We start from the raw sequence: 20020 nt of genomic DNA, 5'->3' as shown, positions 1-20020 counted from the left end.
TAGATCTGCACTTTCTAGTGCTCCTCTGCACATTTGTTGAGTGGAACTTTATTTCTTCCCTTAAAATAGACTAACAGTTCATTTCGGTCCACGAAAGGAATACGTTCTTAGAAGAATCGTATATTCATTTCACAAGCCTGAGCCCAATTTTTAAATGTTTTAACAGCTTGATATTATAGATCTGCACTTTCTAGTGCTCCTCTGCACATTTGTTGAGTGGAACTTTATTTCTTCCCTGCTTCCATAATGCTTGATAGTACATTTATGAATAAAAATTTGTGTAATAGTGAATGGAATCAACATCATGTTTTCATAGATGCATAGGTAAACTGATAATTCACAACTCTTGTACAAATGTTCATGTTCCCATGCAGACTTTTATCCCAGTAATTTATATTTAACAGCACCTTAAGGAAGCACCCACATTCTAAAATATTTCAGATATACCGTAATATGGACTAAGCAATCTGCAAACACAATCACACAGTACACACTTCACAAGTAACTTTCTAAAAGAATATAATATTAAAAGTTTTCACCTTGAATATGGGAAACAGAGGAGCAGCAGCAGCTGCAGCTACTATTACTTCATATAATTGTGGTGTAATTATAAATGTTAATATTGCCAACAATATGCTCCTGCTAACAGTCCTTCACAAGCAACTGTATGATTCATAACTGGTGGGCATGAGAAACAGTCATATTAAATATTGCCATGTAATTTCTCAAGTAACAATCAATATTTTTCTTGTAGAATGGCTCACACTACTATGGTTCATGCAGAACTAAGAGTTGAAAACAAAGTCCAAAAACCATCTACTGAATTGTGCTACTGAAATAAGAAGGCTTTACACCTCATATATTACAAATACCAATCTAGAACTTCTCAAACTCATTCCAAGTTTAATAATTACAAATGAACAGAATCTATGTTACAGCAATGTATGTGGCAGCACTCTGGAATATCACAGCTGATTGTGTAATAAGTGTACAGTACTTATTTCATACAAACAAGGTTGGGGCATACAACTGTCTATAAAATTACACACTGTTTCATTTGCCTTCCTTGAATCTTTCCATTTTTTAACAATTTTTAATCTTTGTTACACCGTATTCTGTTTAGAATTTAGTAGCCATGTTTACTCTAAAAGTGTAACAAATGGCATCTTATAACTGTTCAAACTGGCAGTCTTGGTCATGGTATTTCTAAAGATATTTACAATTTTCTTTTGGAGTGTGCACCCACAATCAGCCCAAAAAAAAAAAAAAAAAAAAAAAAAAAAAAAAAAAAAAAAAAAAAAAAAAAAAAAAAAAAGACTTCCATGAATTGCTTCATTTGACATCCTGTCAATAGGAACCATCGGTCAGGTTCTCATTATACAAAATATGTTGTCAAAATCGCAACTTCATGTGCCCACTCAATAAAGCAAATTCAAATTAGTCTGGTGTAATACTAAGTACAAAGATATATACCAACAATGGCAGCAGAACATCAATCAATCATTGTTTCTGGCAGCAAAATAGTGTATTTGTCCACGTGTGTTATACTTTCATGGTCACAGCTGACGACACTGTGATGAGATCACGAAGACAGGTTGCTCAACTTCAAACGCTGAGCTGCGTATTTTAATCTTTTGTTGCTGTCCTTATCCCTTGCACAATATCTCATTCATGTGGTGAGCAGATGTCTATTCCAGTGAAGATTTTCTATTATACTAATGTATGTATACTTGCTTCTACATAAGGAGGTTGTACTTCCCCTTTTCTCAGTAATCTCCTAATGTTATGTCTCCGTCACATCTGACAACAAATTTTGCGATGGCAGGACCCAAACTGCCTAGTTTGAAGACTTAGTGGATGCAGATCAAGTCTACCTTGTCCCATTAACAAATGTATACCAATAGTACAGTTACCACTAACGAGTCTGACACTGTTCAGCCAGATAAAAAGAGTATGCCTCTTCACTGATGTCTCAGTTCTGTGTTGGGAGCATACATGATAATGTGGCTCAGAAGAAATTTAAATACAACAATCTGAACATCAAGGTAAGTTCACTGTATGGAATTCCAGGACGTAGTAAAGACAGTAAAATAAAAGATAAGGTACTGTTTGGTACTGCCTATATCTTGCTTAAAGTACTATAAAATCACTCAAGTCACCAGGCCTACACTTGAAGGAAGCAGAAGTAACCTAGAGTAGACGTCACTGTGCAACAATGATCTCTGTAGTGAAAAACAGAAATAATAATAATAACTATTATTATTATTATTGTCATTTAACTGAAACCTTTGATTGCTCAGTGCCATGGCTACCTTATGTGCATCAAAGCAATAGAGCAAGGGAAACTGCTCACAATTTGTTTCACTCAGAAACGTGTACTAGGATTCTATAGTCTGACTGAAATTACTTATTGGTCAACACTTCACACGGAGCTGGTTTCCTCAATCAGAGCACTCCACATCATGCTACTGCCAAAACAAATAGTCAGTTCACTGTGTGTGTGTGTGTGTGTGTGTGTGTGTGTGTGTGTGTGTGAGAGAGAGAGAGAGAGAGAGAGAGATCACATCTGATGAAATGCGAAACAAAAGGATCAGTTTTAAATGCAAAGATATCTCAAGTCATAAAATGTTGATGGAACTGGAAGACATAAATGCATGGCGACAAAGATTTTTGTGCGACATAAGAGAGACATTAATTTTAAGGACATTTTGGACTGATAAAGCATGGGTGAATGCTGTTCATACCATTACTAAAGATTGGAATGACTACGAAGGATAAGGTATAGCACTCTCCACAGGCAAAGAAGGTAGGATTATTCTTTTTCATGTTGTTATCTACGATGGCTTCATTCCTGACTATCCGCTTCTTAAATTGAAGAAAAAGTGAGAGTATACAAATCTAAGAGAAGTCAGAGTACCAGGATAAAATTTTGGTGTCGTCTGCAGAACAAGGTCACATGCTGACGTTGGTACCTCAAGACAGCACCACAAGTAAGACTTTTGTTGCACTATGGGTTTCCTTACACCACTGCAAATGGAAAGTTATTTATGTCCAAGTGCAGTGCCACTCAGCCCAGTCCCTCTGTAATCAGCAACCACTTGTAACCATTGCTAAGAACAACAGTATTGTGTTAGCACAGATCTGGCTGTGTGCTAACAGAACAGTTATTCTGAAATTATATCCACTTAAGGCCAACTGTGTTCTGATGTGAAACTATAACCATGCAATGAACTAAGCTGTAACGGTTATACAAGTGTCAATTACAGTATCAAATACATGTTGTCTAAGTGGATACTAATTTTTTCCAAAGCTAAGTATATACAAAGTACAAGTTTTAATAAATTACTAATAATGTGTGTGTGTGTGTGGGGGGGGGGGGGGGGGGGGGGCATACTCCTGAAGTACACCACAGAAACTAGTTCAAAAATACAAAGTTACCAAGTTCAGGAAACTCATTAGACATTATTCAGTGGTTACGATAACACTAAGTTACTTTGAATGATACACAGAGAAACTATAATTATTAGAACCCTTGCCACTTCATAAAAGCAATTAACTACCAGGGCCTGGAAACGTTACTGAAATGGACTAGGGGCCTGTTGCTATGCATTCAAAATGAGTAACTGATGTGTGGAATAATTATGGTTTTCTTGAAGATAATGTTAAGGAACTACTTATTGCTTCCAGCTGTTCATCCACTTTGGAAAGTTCCAGTGACTCTGAAATCAGTGGTATCTACTGTTTATCAGACAAAGAAGCTGTCTGCAGTTAGCAACTGGTGGAGATATTACACTAAAAACATTTCCTTACTTTTTAGCAGGAAGGCTTTATTTCTACATGCCGTACCCATGTTAACCCATAATGTGTCAGCTCATGTCACCAATGTGAGACTAGTTTCAGGTAACCAACAAAAGTGAGAAATGATAGTTTGCTTTTAGCACTGTCATCTTTCTAGAGTTTGCTTGTAAATGTTAGTTTTAACTGCTGTGAACAAAGAGAGTGTGTTTAATAGTCGTTGGCTGCCATTATCTTGGATACATTGCAGATCACTTGGTTGTGGTTACAATAGCAGTTCATAGTTAAAATCAGCTGTCAACACATCATCTCGCATTGCCGTCATACCTCATGACAACACTGTTCCATGTTACACGTGAGTAAAGATGCCCTCACACATTCAAAAATACTGTTGAATATATTGACAATCAGTACTGATGGCCTAAAAATATATTCTCAATACACACAGAGTGTGGAAGGTCAAGAACTGAGTTTCACAATATTCACTATTAACATGTTGACAGAGCTTCATGAACCAGCCACACAATGTTACTATGCACCATTTATGTTTTAAGTTCGTCTTTAAGCATAACATCCCTCTGATTCAATTTTTCAAGAAGTCTTAGCACAAAAAAGTTTCAATAGGACTATGCAGTGGTAGTCATTATATTTACCACTTTAAGGTGGTCAGTGAAGGCTTCATTATGGCACTGCCTTCTTTATTAATTTGGAAAGATAGTAGACTTTTTGAGATGAGTGAAAAATACAGGTCAGCCTCACAACAATATCAAAAAACGTAAATTACATTGCTTACATGAATTTATCATTGTAGGACTGACTGAATTACTTCACAGGTTTCAATAACAGTTTTGCTAATTGTATTCACTGATAATACAGTACTAAGATAAAAATGTTCGAATGACCTGCCTGTTGTCAGAAAACTCAGCTACATCTGATCTCTCTTTGACTGTGATTGCCTCTTCTGTTATTAATGAATTTTGTTTCCTATTTTATGCCATACAAACATTAATAATTTGTTGTAAGAGGCAGGATTCATAAGAAAATAGTTTACAAAATCTTGTGTCCATGGTTAAGATTTTAGTCAGTAAATAAACATGCAACTTCTCTTTTTAGCCATTCTTTGACTTATTTCCACTTGTCATTTTCTGTTGTTTACCAGCTAAAGCTAGAATAATTGTGGCAATAATTTTGGGTCTTCAACATCTTAACCTTGTAAAATCGCTCTGTCAACTGAGAATATTGACAAAATCATTGATGGTGTGACAATTGCTTCACTATACTGGAAGTTTGACAAACTAGTTTTGTCAATAAATATCAAACAGTGCAGGTTCCTTAACAGCACTTGCGTAGTGACCAGCCACATTTGTGTGTCGTCTGTAACAGAGCAGCAGCCAATGTGACAACACGGTAGCAGTAAGTGACAGAAGTCAACTAAAATGTAATTTTAATCAGACTATAGTGATACTGGTATTTGCTTTTTCAGACCATGAATAACAGCTTAATTTCTGCAAAAAACCTGCTTTAATCCTACAAAATGTACCATTAACCCATTAGCATTGTGCGTTGTCATATGGCAATGCTTGTTACACTATTTTAAAATAGTTTCCATGACATCAATGAGGCAAGAGTGTTGGTAGCACTTGCTTCTATTTCATAAGACTGTAACGATCACTACAATGCAAGTTTTAACAGTACATTTAAAAGTCGCAATGTATGCAGTGTTGAAATTTGTCATTTGCTGAATGAGAAAGAAAAATGGAATACAATTTTGAGTAAGTATGTTTTACACAATAATATACAAAATATGACTGTTTTAGTATGGTTATACTTTGTATACACAAATACAAATTCTTTGACAATTATTGCTTGTTGTGCAGTAAATTATGTTGCGCTAGGCTGTTTGAACTTTGGTGTTGCCATGGAGCACTTCTACTCAGTAAAATGAAAAAAAATTCCCTTTCTTGTTTTGGAAGAGGTTTATCGCTTTCTGAGGCACTGGGTGTTCTTAATAATGACGATACTGACGGTGATGTGTTTGTTGAGCCGCCAGATCTGAATTTAAACACAGATGAAGATTCAGGAAATTATGTTGGCAGGTAAGTAGGCCTATCACTGGTTTGTTTTGAATTGTCTGTTTACTGATACTGACACAGACTACTTTATGATTTTTTATTCAATTTTGTATTGTTAAAGATTAGTAGACAACCTGTCCTCTTGCCAGTTATGAGCTAATGCTGAAATAAGGCTGCCAAACAACAAAAGGATGTGTGTTTATTATGAGGACCATGACCCGCTGGCACAATCAATGAATGCTGCGCAGATCCTATTGCATCTGAACCAGCTGCACCATGTCCAAATCTACCAGAGCACTCTGTATCCAAAGTAGGATATACCTTATTATCTGGCAATATTGTGAACTGGTCTTCTAATGGAGATACATGTGGGCAGAGGTGGGAGAAAGGAGCTGACTTTGACATTCAAAATCCCTCTACATTTCCAAGGCCTGTGTACTCAAGATATAGAATCATGTTGATCATCAACACATTTGAACTTTTTATTGACCAGGAATTTATTGAGCATTTGATGAAAGAAACATAATATTAGTTCTCAATTGTCAGGACCCAAAAATTACAGCAGACAAGATATAGTGTTTAATCTCCATTTTGTATGTTAGTGGCTACAACAAGTTACCTTCTAAAAGGGACTATTGGGACTCAAAAGATGACATGCAAAACTTGGCTGTGTCTCAGCCTACAAGAAGAGAGAGATTTCTACAAATATGTAGGTTTTTACACTGTGCACATAATACTAAGATCGATCAAAATGACAAAAGCACGGAAAATCTGTCCAGTTATGGAGATGATGATGATGATGATGATGATGATGATGATGATGATGATGATGATGATGATGATGAAGAGTTGGGTTGGAGGGTGCTCGACACCATGGTCATCAGTGTCCTGACGAAAAGCCAACATGAAATCTCACGGGTGGGGAGCAGTTTATAACATTCTAAAATCTGCTGCCCTTCCCCACCACTTAGGGATGAGGCCTGATAGTCCACAAAATTTCACCAAACTGCTAACACTGGTATCGGTATCTGTGAGGACGGTGGGCAGATCTCCAGCGAGACCAAGGGCTACAGTTATGGAGATGAAGTACTGCATTGAGACCAAGGGCTGCATTTATAGAGATGAAGAACTGCATTGAGAATTTCATACCTGAGGAACACCTGTCATATTATGAATGTATGTCGAAGTACTCTGGCTGTCATGGACACAAACAATTCAGCTGTGGTAAGCCTATTAGGTTCAGCTACAAGATTTGGAGCCTCAACACCAAAGATGGATATTTGGTAAATTATGGACTTTATCAGGGCAAAGGTCCTAAAGGAAATACAGTCTATGAGCAGTTTTTTGACAAGGCAGCAAGTCCTGAAGTGAAGAGAGAACTTTGCTACAGTTTCCACATGGACAATCTACTTTCAGGTGCATCTCTGTTTTCATTTCTCAAGTACTGTGGATACTCTGCCATTGGTACCATCACAGAAAACACAATTCCTAAAGAATGTCCACTGGAAAACAAAAAATCATTTTCCAATACATTTTGAGCCCAGCAGTTTAGAAGCAACAGAGCAGTATGTGCAGTGACTGGACAGCTCAGTTGTCACAGCAATCTCTTCTTCATGTGGTGGTGCTCCAGAAGTTGAATAAGTCCAGAGATTTTCGCAACTAAAAAAGTGAGCGCGCGCACGTAGACACACACACACACACACACACACACACACACACACACACACACACACACACACACAAAGGATGTAAGATGTTGGCATACAAAAAGAGTTGGATTTTGTATAATAAAAGAAGAAACCAAAATATTTCTCACCTGGAATTCAACGGCAAAGTAGCAGCTGTGTACTTGCAGAGATAAAAAGCTTTACCCAAAGGAGCTGGAAGAACTTCTGCATCAAAGGCATCTTCTGAGAGCTGTATATCAGGTTCAATTAGATTTGATAAAACTCACCACCTCATCTGACATACAGGAGGGAAGAAGAAGACGAAGAAGAAGAAGAAGAAGAAGAATACATGTTCTCACAATGACAGTAAATCTACTCTGAGAACAATGTTCCAAGTGTAATGTGGGATTGTGTATGAGGTATCTGATTCTTTTAGCCATGTATTGTTAGCAATTGTACTGTGTCATAAAATATCAATTGTATAACGAAGAGTTTATAATAAATTTACATGAAAGTTATATATGCAATAAGAACTTTCGATAATCTATTTATTTTGTTGAAGTACTAATCCATATAAATTTAGGTACTGAAAACACCTAGCACTGCCATATGGCAACATCAAATACCTCTCTAAAGGCGGTACTGATTTTTGTGAAAACAATTATGTTGTGTAATTTATGCTCTTATAGACACAGAAAAGGAAAAAAGTAAAAAAAAATACAAGAATAAAATAAATTCAAGCATTAACAAAGAATAAAAAACCGGGATTTGAGAGATCAGCTCAATTACCATTGGTAGACTAACTAGCAATCATTACATGAAGGATTCTGCACAACACAACATCCCCACTTCCACTTCATTTTCACCACTTAGTAACACCACAGTCTAACACACAGTCATGACATTTCTGTTAATTTTTGTTATACACTGTGACAGCAGCACTCTAACCAGCCAGTAAGTTATGCTTCTGAAAATGATATAGCATGAGTGCGAATACTATCACTCATATTGATTTGCAACATAGTTTTTACAATGGACAACATATATAGTACCATAAAAATTGACGGTAACACCACATTTGACTTTCTTTAGTTTTCTAAGGACCTTGGGATGTATGAAATAGTACATTACAGACCACTTTATTTACAATTATCTTGTAACCTACAGATATTTATTGAAGAATATCATTTTCTTTTATGAACAAGAAGAAAGGATTAGTAAAGAGCATAAACCCAACCTTTTGCAAAAATATGTCGTACGCCTGTTTCCCAACACAAAAGAAAGCAATTCTGTTATTGCTGCTACATCTGAACCACAAATGGCAAGAATCTTCAACGCATTCACTTTTGAAGCAATAGCAGTTGCATTTACAAAAATATTCATACTTTGGAAAGTTGAGAGAAGTGTAAGAATGTGCAAATCATTAGACTTCACACAAAATTGTTACATGTCAAAGAAATTGCTTATCATAATAAGAACAGACAACAGAATTAAGTGTTTCCCAGGCATAACATATGTGTATATATTCTCTCAATTTCAGCTGTATAAGCTGCAATTACCCACACATTCAAAAGTATTTATTCATGACTAAGTTGTAGCTTATAGCACTGAATCAGTGAGATTTAGCTTTTTTTACATTTATTTCAGCATCAATCACATCTTTTGATAATTTACCAATGATTGAACTGCAGAAATATAGTAACTATTTTGTTAATCAAGTAGAAAAATAATTAAACAGATAATGTCATCTTACAGTTGCTTTCTCACCACTAGGGGAGCTAGTGTTGTTCCAACTTCTGGGGTAACAACTTTCACAGCAGTGTGTGTCGCAACTGTATGTGTTACACATTGTTAACACCAATTGAGCTAGCACTTAAGATGGGACTAGTATGAAAAGTAAAGCTGTGTCTAAACTTGTCTTTTAATATAATTTAACCTAATAATTCCAATACTTTCCGATATTCAATAAATGTTTCACAGCTCTACATTCGAGTTTTGCACGCCTACATAACATATATCACAATGTTTTACAGTCATAAAGTAAATTAATACACTTTGACATAGTATTTATATTAATGTATTCTTTTACCACCAATTCACAATGACTATGAATCGATACTTAGCCCATTTTGTAACAATGAAGATACCCCTGTGTACCATGAAAACAATCTGCCTACAGTTTCGTGGTGGCTATCTTCACACCGCCAATGACTAGATGAACAGAACTTGTCAGATATTTATAAGCTGTTATTTGAGACTTCTACTATACATCATTGTATAACATTTCTTTTTTTATGCCTCTTGTAGTGTTTTGTTAACACTAAAGTACCAAAATATGAAGCCCTCTAGCAATTTATGGCACACTATTAAATCTGAGTAATTTCCAAAGCCCATAAAGATGCTCTGCTGCTTAACCCACACAACACTAGCACACCTGAGAGAAAGGATGTGGTGGAGAACTGCTTTGAACAGTTTATTAATGAACTATTTGGCTTTTAATTACTATCTCCATATTATTCCACTTAAGGGAGAACCTTACACACCTGAAATGTGCCACTAAAATGTTGCAAAATAGTTTGATACATGGTTTCTCTTATTCTGTGGTTACAATATTTTTCTCACATTCATTTCATGGAGGGTAACCAGTTGTCTCCAAACTCTATAATAAGTAAGATTATCTTAAGCAAAAACCACTAATTTCTCCTTAAGAAAACCTACAGCTCAAGTATACATCACTTCAACCACACTACAAAAAGTTGTGTTTACTTCAAGCTGGTCTTTGACATAATAAATGGATTACCAGTGTTCATCACTTCACACAAATGATGAAAGAATGTAAGCCATCCAATAATTACCGGCAATGCATTTTTAGTACTGCCTTCAGCATTTTCGAAAACCTTCTCTTCCTTGCCTATGTCTGGATCTTTCTGAAAGACAGCTACAGCATGGAGAAACAAGTATTCCATTCTGGTTCAGATCAGTTGAACAAATAAGAAATCAAAAACACCACATATATGGTAGCAACCAGAAAGGAGATTGGTTTATTTATAGTCCCTCTGCCAAAGCTTCAAATACCCAACTAAGGACAATGATGCCACAATCTTGCTAGTTAAGAGACAATGCATGTTAACATCAGAGCAACTCGCACGTATCATTCCACATGTGCCACAAATGGCGGACACTAAAACATGTCTAACAATGGTAACGTAAATTCCCGTTTTTCAAAAAGTGGGCAATCTTTCTTCAGCTTGACAAAATGGTATGGGGTAATATAACTTGAATTATGCTTGAATAGCTGTTAACTATGACAGATTCCCACCAGAGTAGACTGATTACCTGACAAATACTGCATTGTGTCATTAGCTAGTCTAATCCACATATATCACCCACACTGCTTCTAGAAAGTAGTTGAAAGACATTCACTTTGTGATAACTGAAGGCAGTCACGTTCCAAAACCCTTTCACAACTCATTCTCTATAAAGGACTCCATTAAACAATTTAAAGTACTACTAAAAAATTACAATAAAAGGAAGCTAATTTCTTTGTCAGTATTACCTTTTAACAAAATGCACTTAGTCTGGCACGTGTGTGTGTGTGTGGGGGGGGGGGGGGGGGGGGGCACTTGCATTTAAATATATCTCACAAGATACTACTATGAAGTTTCCTGTAAATCAAGCAGGGTTTAATTTTTCTGGTCACTTGCTGTGACTACTGTGATATACAGTGTCCCACGAGAAATGGTCAGTATTCAGGAATGTGACAGGAACACTAATTCATAGAAAAAAGAACTTCATATGCACACATGTCCTATTCTGAATGGTTTCTGGTATAGGACACATAATGTACATTTGTTTTCAGGCTAGTGGCACACACATGAATGTGTGTCTTATCCCTCAACCTCTGAAATTTCATGTTAGCCCAACCTACCTCATTGCTTTCAAACCTGTTTGCTCAAGATCTCTTTTTGCCAATAAACTAGCCCATGGAATGCACAGCTGTCCATTGTGTGTTGTGAGTAAAGTAGTGTGGGAGTCTGAGCATGTAGCAGAGAGAAGTGTCTGTTAACTGAGTTTATATATAGCTCCTGCAATGGTAGTGCTCCTGCTGCCCTTTAGCAATACAATTGCTAATTTCTGACTCATTGAATTCCTGATGACAGAGTATTTACCAGAGGTTTCAGCACATTGTGTGAAACAGGTATTCTTCCAAGTTCTCATTTTTCTCCTGAACATGTAGTTCAACAACCTGTCTAGGAACAGCAACACATTGTTGAAATGGTGTAGTATAATCTTACTAGCAGCACACGGTGACTTTCTACACATGTCAATGTCGCATGAACAGCAAAAATTACACTGGGAAAAATTGCACTCATTTCACACACATTGTGTCTACAATCTTCACATTGACAACAATACTACAGGACTAATATTGTCACTGGTTAAATGACAATCGTCATCTGCTTCCATTAATACTATTCACCGATCAAGTCACCTTCGCACAAAAGTTAATCAAAAACACACACAATAATCATCTAGGAAAATTTATATGCTACAGAGGAAACTCATTTCCAAGTTTGTTTTTCAATCAATGTTTGGTGGAGCATTTTTTGTAACAAACAGATCCAGTCATGTTCGAAGAGTGAATGACGAGACAGAATAACTTGCCACTCCCCCGCCCCTTTATGGGAAAATTCATTTGTTAAACACCTTGACGATGGTTGTTCCTTTGGCCCCACTGACTGTGTCGTATTTCAGCATGACAGAGTCCCTCCACATTTTCCCCAGACGTTTGAGGGAACATCTCGCACAAACTTACCCTAATCGCTTGATTGGTCATGGTAGTACAATTAACAGGCCACCAAGATCGCCAGACCTTACGCCATTAGATTTTTGTAAAAGGGGTTGGATGATGTCTCATTTGTACAAACAAGAAGTGGATATGCAAGATGTACTGCTTGGTCACATCGTGGATACTGCTGCCGTCATTATGTAACATGCAGAGGCACTCAGATATGCAACACAACTGTTCTCCCACGATTGCACAAATGCCTTGAAGTTGACGGTGGGATACTGAAACATTTATTGGGAACTGTACAACAGCCGTAATGTGAAGTGTATGATCTTGCTTACAGATAAATGTGTTATAAAATGTACAAATCAGTTGGCACTTTGTAAAACACATACTATAATATTTATTAACTACTGTACATGAATAATCTGACAATGTATTGAATAATACAGACAAGCTTCAAGTATGTCTCACTTGGAACAAAGAACAAATGAGGATGTACGGGATACTATACTGGATGATATGAAATGCAGACAACTTTTCTGGTTTTGACATTTAATGATAATGAGACAAGGAACACTACCTAAGAATCTATTTGAACACAGACCAACAAACAGAAGGTGCAGAGGAAGACTAGGACTTAAACGTATTCAAAGGATAGGAAGGGGTGAGAGCGATAGAAGCCTGACCACTGAAAACACAAAATAGGTTATTATGGAGGCCGAGATATGGGATGTGGCAGGAGCCATAGGGCTCTTGTCAATATATATATATATATTACACGAGTTCTATCTCGGAAACCATTTGGCATAGAGCAAATGTTCATACAAAGTTTTTTTGATTCAAATGATCATTCCTGTCATTTCCCTGAATACTGACCATTCCTCCTGGGACGACCCGTATATCTACACAACAGTGAATTTTACATAGTAATTTCACTAAACTTACAATGACGTTAAAATCAAAGAAAAATCCCATACTTAAATGCTTTTGGAGTTAGTATGAGCTTTTACACTGAGTTATAAACTGTTTCCAAGATCAGAGTGAATTTCTACATAACTTTCTTGGAATAACATTGAATTAAAGATGAAAGATGACAAGTTATTAGAAAACAGAGATCACTGCAATGAACCACAATCTGAAATTGAAAGTCATAGCATTAACAACACAAGAATAAATTGTTAAATTACTGTTGTTGCTGAGAATAAACACACCAGCATGCTATTCAGTCTCTTAAAAAACACTGCATCTTGGTAAGGGAATTAATACAAAGTGCTGAACAGCTACCAATCCATTTATCCCTCTCCCTCTCACTGCACCATAGATTATTAATATAGGCCATAAGCTCAGCTACAGTACACTTATTTTTATAGAAGTACAGCTGGCTGAGATATCTTAACATGACTGGATAAATGATTAACTTTTTTCTCTGCTCCACATTCCATTTCACATACCAGAACTGTCAGCCAATTTCTCCACTTCAGAACACATTGCATTTCCCAGTTTCTTGTCTTCTTCCACTCTTTCTTATTTTTTAGCATGCGGGGAAAGTCCTGTGAACAATAATGTTTTTTTTTTGTTTCATGTACAAACAATCATTGCTTAGTCCATACTACTACTCATTACAAGAAAGCCGAAAATTTAACTTAAGATTTAAAGAATACTATTTGCAGCTGGTCAGTTAGCAAATGGGTTGGAAACATAGTATGGTAATTTTGGAGAATTTTTACAACTTCTACTTCATTGGGGTAAAGCTAATGACATTCACTCAATTCCAATGTAATGAGAAGAAGCTGAGTCTATTGCTGGTGCTACAGATTTATGTTACAGGAAAAAGGGATGGTCAGTCTTCAACAGGGTGGCAGTGATATTCCTGATCACCCAACTAAGCAGATCAATTAGGAAGCTACAGTCTTTATACATGTCGTTACAAGAAATTTTTCTTCCTTGTCATAGACCTCACAATTACCGTTAGTGTTAGTCTTGTATACATCTCCCATTTAGGCACAATAGTTTGATGGTGATGCATAACTAACATCTTTCATGGTGTGTACTATTTGTATCATTCATGAATTTTCCGTTATATTGTTCACCTCGTGGCACAAGAATCTGGAGGAGGAAGTTTAGTTTGTAGTATTCAAATATTCCACAAAATGTTTCACTATTTGTACATTAGGAGCCAGACACATATGACCAGATGGCGCATAATACAGCTATCCACTGAATCCTAAAAAAGATCCTTAGTCTGCACAGTAAGATAGCTGAGATGGGTTATCCACATACATCCACAGAATGATTGAATGTATCACAGTATTGTTTTCAGTAAGTTACTGTGGACAATGTGGTGAATTTTCTAAATGGACAAAATCAACATTGTTAACAATGTTCTTCAGTCACAGACATCAACATAATCTCTGGTAGCACATGAAAGTTTCGTTATTTTATGACATTTCCATGACGTAATTCAGCCAACTTAAGTACCTATAACAAACGCCTGAAATTTGACAACGATTGAAGAGGATGCCATCGAGCACTGAAGATTGAAAAATCAGACATGGCAAGAACTCTGAACGATTTATACAAGGATGTCGCCACAAAAAAGTACACTGTCAAATGAAAATTTTATTGGAGATTCAAATAAAAGCAAATTAATTACTTTAGAGCAGCTACTGAAAAAACATTTCATCATTCCACAACACCAATACATACCGCTGAAAGTTTGCTGTTGGCTCTGCAAATTTATATCTCACCATAAATGATGCCATTATATCTGCTAGTTTTTCTGGAACATCTTCATGCACAGCATGGCCACACTGTCCCAAAACTTGCAACTGGAATTTACCTGCACATGAGAAGCAATATTCAAAACAAAATAAAATAGGTAAACATATTATAAACCAACTATAGTCACAAAATAAAAAGTATTTCTCTCTCTCATTAGAAACATTTAAGACAACAATTCCACAAAATTTGAGTGAGATGTTAGTAGTTGTGAAACAAATCAAGTTTATCTCCCAAAAGCATGCAATACACATGCACAATATCACAACTATAGCTGCCCTCGAAATATTAACATTCCTAACATATGCGATACAGAAAATTAAGTATAAGTTGCATGGATATTTATTTTTAATCAGGGGATATTTAGGGTTTATTACAACAGTTCAAAACAACTAATGCTCTCTACAGTTTTCAGCAAAATGGTAACACATATTATCCAGGTTCAAAACTCGTTTGAACACATTACCTTGCATTTGCCCAACCATGAGCTCTTTGTCCAGCCTATCTATTCCAGCCAACAATAACATTTTTGGCACGGGACAATTCAAAAAAATGTTAGACAATCCTTTGAACCATCCAGACCAATATTTCTCTGTCTTTGCTAGGTCTATTCGCCACGTATATTTGTCAGCTGTTCTACTGCGTTTCTTTTCCTGGAAAATTATAAGATTTTCAGTAGTAAATGCAAATTACACAAGGTTTCAGTAATATTCCTGGTACGAAAAAGCCTTAAAATACAAAATAAAACATAGCATCTGCATAGGGTGGTTTGTGATATTCACTAGGGTAACAAAAAGTTATGTTAATCATTAGGGAATAACTTAACTGGAGAAAGTGATTGTTCCTTCAGGTACTGATTTGACCTCTCTTACAGAAGGAGAGATGTGCAGGGACACTGGAGAATAAAATAAGAAGCAGAGAGCAAAATAGGGGGAATGAAGGGAAGAATGCAATAGAACTATGTGCTAACTTTGGGGCAACAAGGAAATATTACCCCAGAAGTACACAACCATCTCCACATGATCAATTTTGAATTTACACGTCCATTACAAAGAACAGTACAAACCCTCCTGCAATGAGGTTTGTGGAGGGGGGGGGGGGGGGGGGGGGACAAGAGGTCATCTGAAATGATACCTGGATAACTTGTGTTTGGCTTCCTACATTGACAAATGTAGGAATTGTGTGGCACGTGATGATTGTAGTAGTAGGAGGATCACGTCTCTGGTATGCATGTCCACGTGTTCAGCAGGGAGATGGATCAATCATGTTTTGAGCCACGTACAGATGTCTGACACAGCTTATTGCAATTTACGTAATTTCAGTTGTGCACTACCAGGACAGTATCCTTCAACCTACTGTTGATTCCCTACAGTGAACGTTTAGGCGAAGGATTTGCCTTTCGAGATGATAATGAATGAAAAGATCAGATCCATACTCAAACTCTTGGAGGCAATAATCAACTTAATGGAGAGGACTGCTGCATCTACAGACTTGAACCAGAGCACATGTGGGGTCAGTTGAAACTTGCAAAACATCATCACAGGAACCTGATTCACACACCGGAATACCTCTCGAGGGCTGATATCTTGAGCACCTTATAGACAATATGCCACGGGAGGATGTTGTTCAGCAGCAAATTTTGATTTCACACCTGTGTAAAAATGCTCACTTTCGAATAAACTGTCTTTATTTAAGCTATTGTTTCATTTTTATTTTTCATTACAATATTTTTCCATCTTACAATGCTTACTATTTCATTTCCCACTCTCCTTGAATGTAAGCCCACACGTTTGCAGATATCCAGCTGGTGCTAAGCTTTTAATGAGCAGTTTATACACAAGTTTGAGTAATATTTCTCTCGTATTATAGAATTTTTGGGTCAAGATTTCTTAAAACCAAACGTGTGAACAGTGTTATAGCTTTAAGTAACAATTTTCGCATCTGACCCTCCAAAGTACAACAGTATCATAATGACCATGCTGCTGTTGGGAACTTGTTCTTTGTAGCCTAGTGATCAACATCATTAGTAATGTACCTTATATGCAATTTGCACGAAAGCAATTAGCAGCTCATCATATTCAGGATATACACTGGGTGCTTCATTTGTCTTGTAGGTTCCAGTGCCAAGTCCAAATGTTTATTGTGTGTGGCATTTCAGATTTTCAAATAAGATGATGCTGAAACTTGTATGGTGCTACAACTAAACAAATCCTTTTAAAATTGTAACATGCAAAACCTTTCTGCATCAGAGTGTTTGTCAGAGAGGAATTTGGGATGTTTAGCTCCTTCAGCATTCTTATTTTTAATGCTCCCTAATTTTCAGAATCATGAGTTTCTCGTGAATTTTTAGCCTAATTAGCTTCTCAAGCTGCTGAAAGTTACAAATAAAAATTTTGCTGTCTGACTATCTCAGCCTCAACCTATGGTAACATATGGTCCCCACACCCTCCACCCGACAGTTTCCACCCCCTCTGTCCTATCACCTCCTCTCCATTCTCTTCTCCCACCCTCTAACAGTGCACCCACCCATTTTCCCCACTTCTTTCCTTTTTTAATTTATTTTTCCCACATCCCGCTGACACTATGCCTGTTGGCATTCTAGTCACTCCACCAGATAATGCTCCTCTCTTTGCCCACCTGCATATTTCCCTCTCTTCCCCTTCCCCACCCTCTCCAAATTGCCACTTCCACCCCAAGTGGTAGCTGCATTCTCGCTCTGAGCTACCGGAGTTGGCAGTCATGTCTGAGTGAGGCCTGCTTGCTTGCGTGAATGAATGAATGGTGTGTTTCTCTTTTTCCGATGAAAACTGAGGCTGAAAGCTTATGTGTAAGTGTCTTAATTGTACCTGTCTGTGACTTAGTGTGTTCTCTTTAAGGTAAGTAGCCCTCTATCTTTTCCTACATTGCTGATAATCATCAAAGTAACATTTACAGCTGACAAGTCACAGTGAAATGGAAGATAACTAGGAGTTGTGAATTGGACTAGTAACTATTGATCAAATATGTAAATATTATGGATTGCTCTGGTGAAAAAAGTTACAACTGGTATGTTCCTGAAGAATGCTATACTACGGGAAATAGTCCAAGAGCTGTAAAATAAATTGTTCTTGGTACGGAATATGGTTATATTACCTGCGAAAATTCATCTTAGAGTAAAAATTAGCAATGTAGTTAATTTCATATGTGAGACACACTGATAAATCAAATACTTTGAAGATCCTTCAAAGTGATGTGATTCCTGCTTGGTGCTCCAATTTAAGCATGTCATATACTAGAAGGCTTACACTGCCTATGTTCTGTGAAACTTTAGTCCAGTGCAGTTTTTGAATTACATTTCTTGGGCATTTTGTATCTGTCTTTAAAATTATTCTCTCAATTCCTTTTTGTGTGAATACCTTTGACAATGCATATACAAAATACTTTCACAGCCATTGACACACCTGGGGATCTTAATTTGGAGAGGACATGCATTTGTGATACCAAGGAAATGGAAAAAATTCTGGGCAGTTACTTTCAGATTTTCCTGTCAATTTTATATCATATTTCCAAGATGTCCTGTCTACTTCACGAACATATCCCACTTGGTTCTTATTGTCTATGTAAGTTGTACAACTGGAACATTGTCATTGGTTCCACCCATACTTCTGTGTAACACTGCTGTTTCTCCCTTTGGACATCAAAAGTTCAGAAGATACAAAGCACTTTTCTGTCCCACATTTGAAAGCTGTGATGGCAATAAAATATTCCCTTTCAAACTGAATCATTTCTAGCACACAATTTTCTGTAAAGCCTTTTCTGCTGTTCTTTACTCTTCTTACACACACACACACACACACACACACACACACACACACACAAATTTGACACTGTAAAAGAGATGTGACGTAATTTTCAAAGTACAGCTCATAATAATTACCTTAAGTGTGCATGAAAGACTTTTTTATATGACCTTACATCCCTCTGTATGGTTCTCACTTTACACTGTGCATCTGAAATATAGCAACATATCACAGAAATTAACCTAGACTATGTTACCTCATTCTGTTTCGGATGAACATAGACTTTCCTGGAATATAAAACTAACATAAAGCTGGCTTGCAGCCAGTAGTAGTATTGAGATACTGAGAAGTTCTGGTGAGTGTCAAACAAATCATCTTCTGGTGGTGTTGAGACACTGCAGCTCTTCCTACACTTCTAATACTCTACTGGCAGTGGGGAGCACCCTCTCCACCTAGTTAAATCTTGAGTATGTTGTGGGCGGGTTGAGGTGGTGTGAGGGCGAACTGAGGTGGAGTGGGGAGCCAAGAGAGACACTTTAACCTTTGCATGGGCATTTTTGATCTGTCTCATGTGCTGTCCACTGTTTGGTGTGCTCTATGCATATAGCCTCCAACAAGGAATTTCACATCTGACTTAGCTGATAACTTTTGCCACCATTAACAAAACTCTCTTCTTCCACTGGCAGTAATGTCAGGATGGGACTTGGCCCCCTCAATAAAACAAAATTCTCAAGGATCCTTATTTACATGGGTTTCCCCATAATAATACCTCCCCAGCAGCAGTTTGCTCAACACAGCAACTTTGTGTTCTCAAAATCATCTGTCTCCTATGCTACTACACCATGAATGTATCTTTGATGTAGAGGAAGATGTGTTTGTGTGCAAGGCAGGCAGTTTGAGGTACTGCTGAGCTGACAAATCTCTATCATGGTCTTTGGTTAGTATTTGTGGACTATTTCCTGGTGCCAATTTCTTCATACACAAAATGCTACATCATCCTTCTGGACAACAAGCACTAAAGTACTATATAATACACACCAGGGTCATTACAAATTTTCCTATTTATCACCACACACATCCGAATAGATCATTTATAAGACCAAGAGGCAAGTGCTGCTGCCTAATAATATGGAGGTT

At 37.0% G+C, this 20020-nt stretch overlaps 1 protein-coding gene across 3 annotated transcripts in view; it reads right to left on the bottom strand.

Annotated features, from left to right (window-relative positions):
* The window catches only part of LOC126299433 (protein phosphatase methylesterase 1), a 91063-nt gene that overhangs the window by 4065 nt on the left and 66978 nt on the right, over positions 1 to 20020 (bottom strand). Inside the window, exons 7-10 of one of the 3 annotated variants that reach the window (XM_049991335.1) lie at positions 15571 to 15757; positions 15074 to 15165; positions 13778 to 13876; positions 7684 to 7784 (exon numbers count right to left, since the gene is read on the bottom strand). In XM_049991335.1, the coding sequence (XP_049847292.1) occupies positions 7684 to 7784; positions 13778 to 13876; positions 15074 to 15165; positions 15571 to 15757 (479 nt within the window). Of the gene's footprint in view, positions 1 to 7683; positions 7785 to 12590; positions 13877 to 15032; positions 15166 to 15570; positions 15758 to 20020 lie in introns of those variants that run through there. The other 2 variants (XM_049991336.1, XM_049991337.1) reach the window with 2 other exon arrangements.

The sequence above is a fragment of the Schistocerca gregaria genome, chromosome X, assembly GCF_023897955.1.
Source record: "Schistocerca gregaria isolate iqSchGreg1 chromosome X, iqSchGreg1.2, whole genome shotgun sequence".
NCBI classification, from domain to species: Eukaryota; Metazoa; Arthropoda; class Insecta; order Orthoptera; family Acrididae; genus Schistocerca; species Schistocerca gregaria.
The sequence above is the reverse complement of the archived record's forward strand: the minus strand, read 5'-3'. Positions and strand labels throughout refer to the sequence as shown.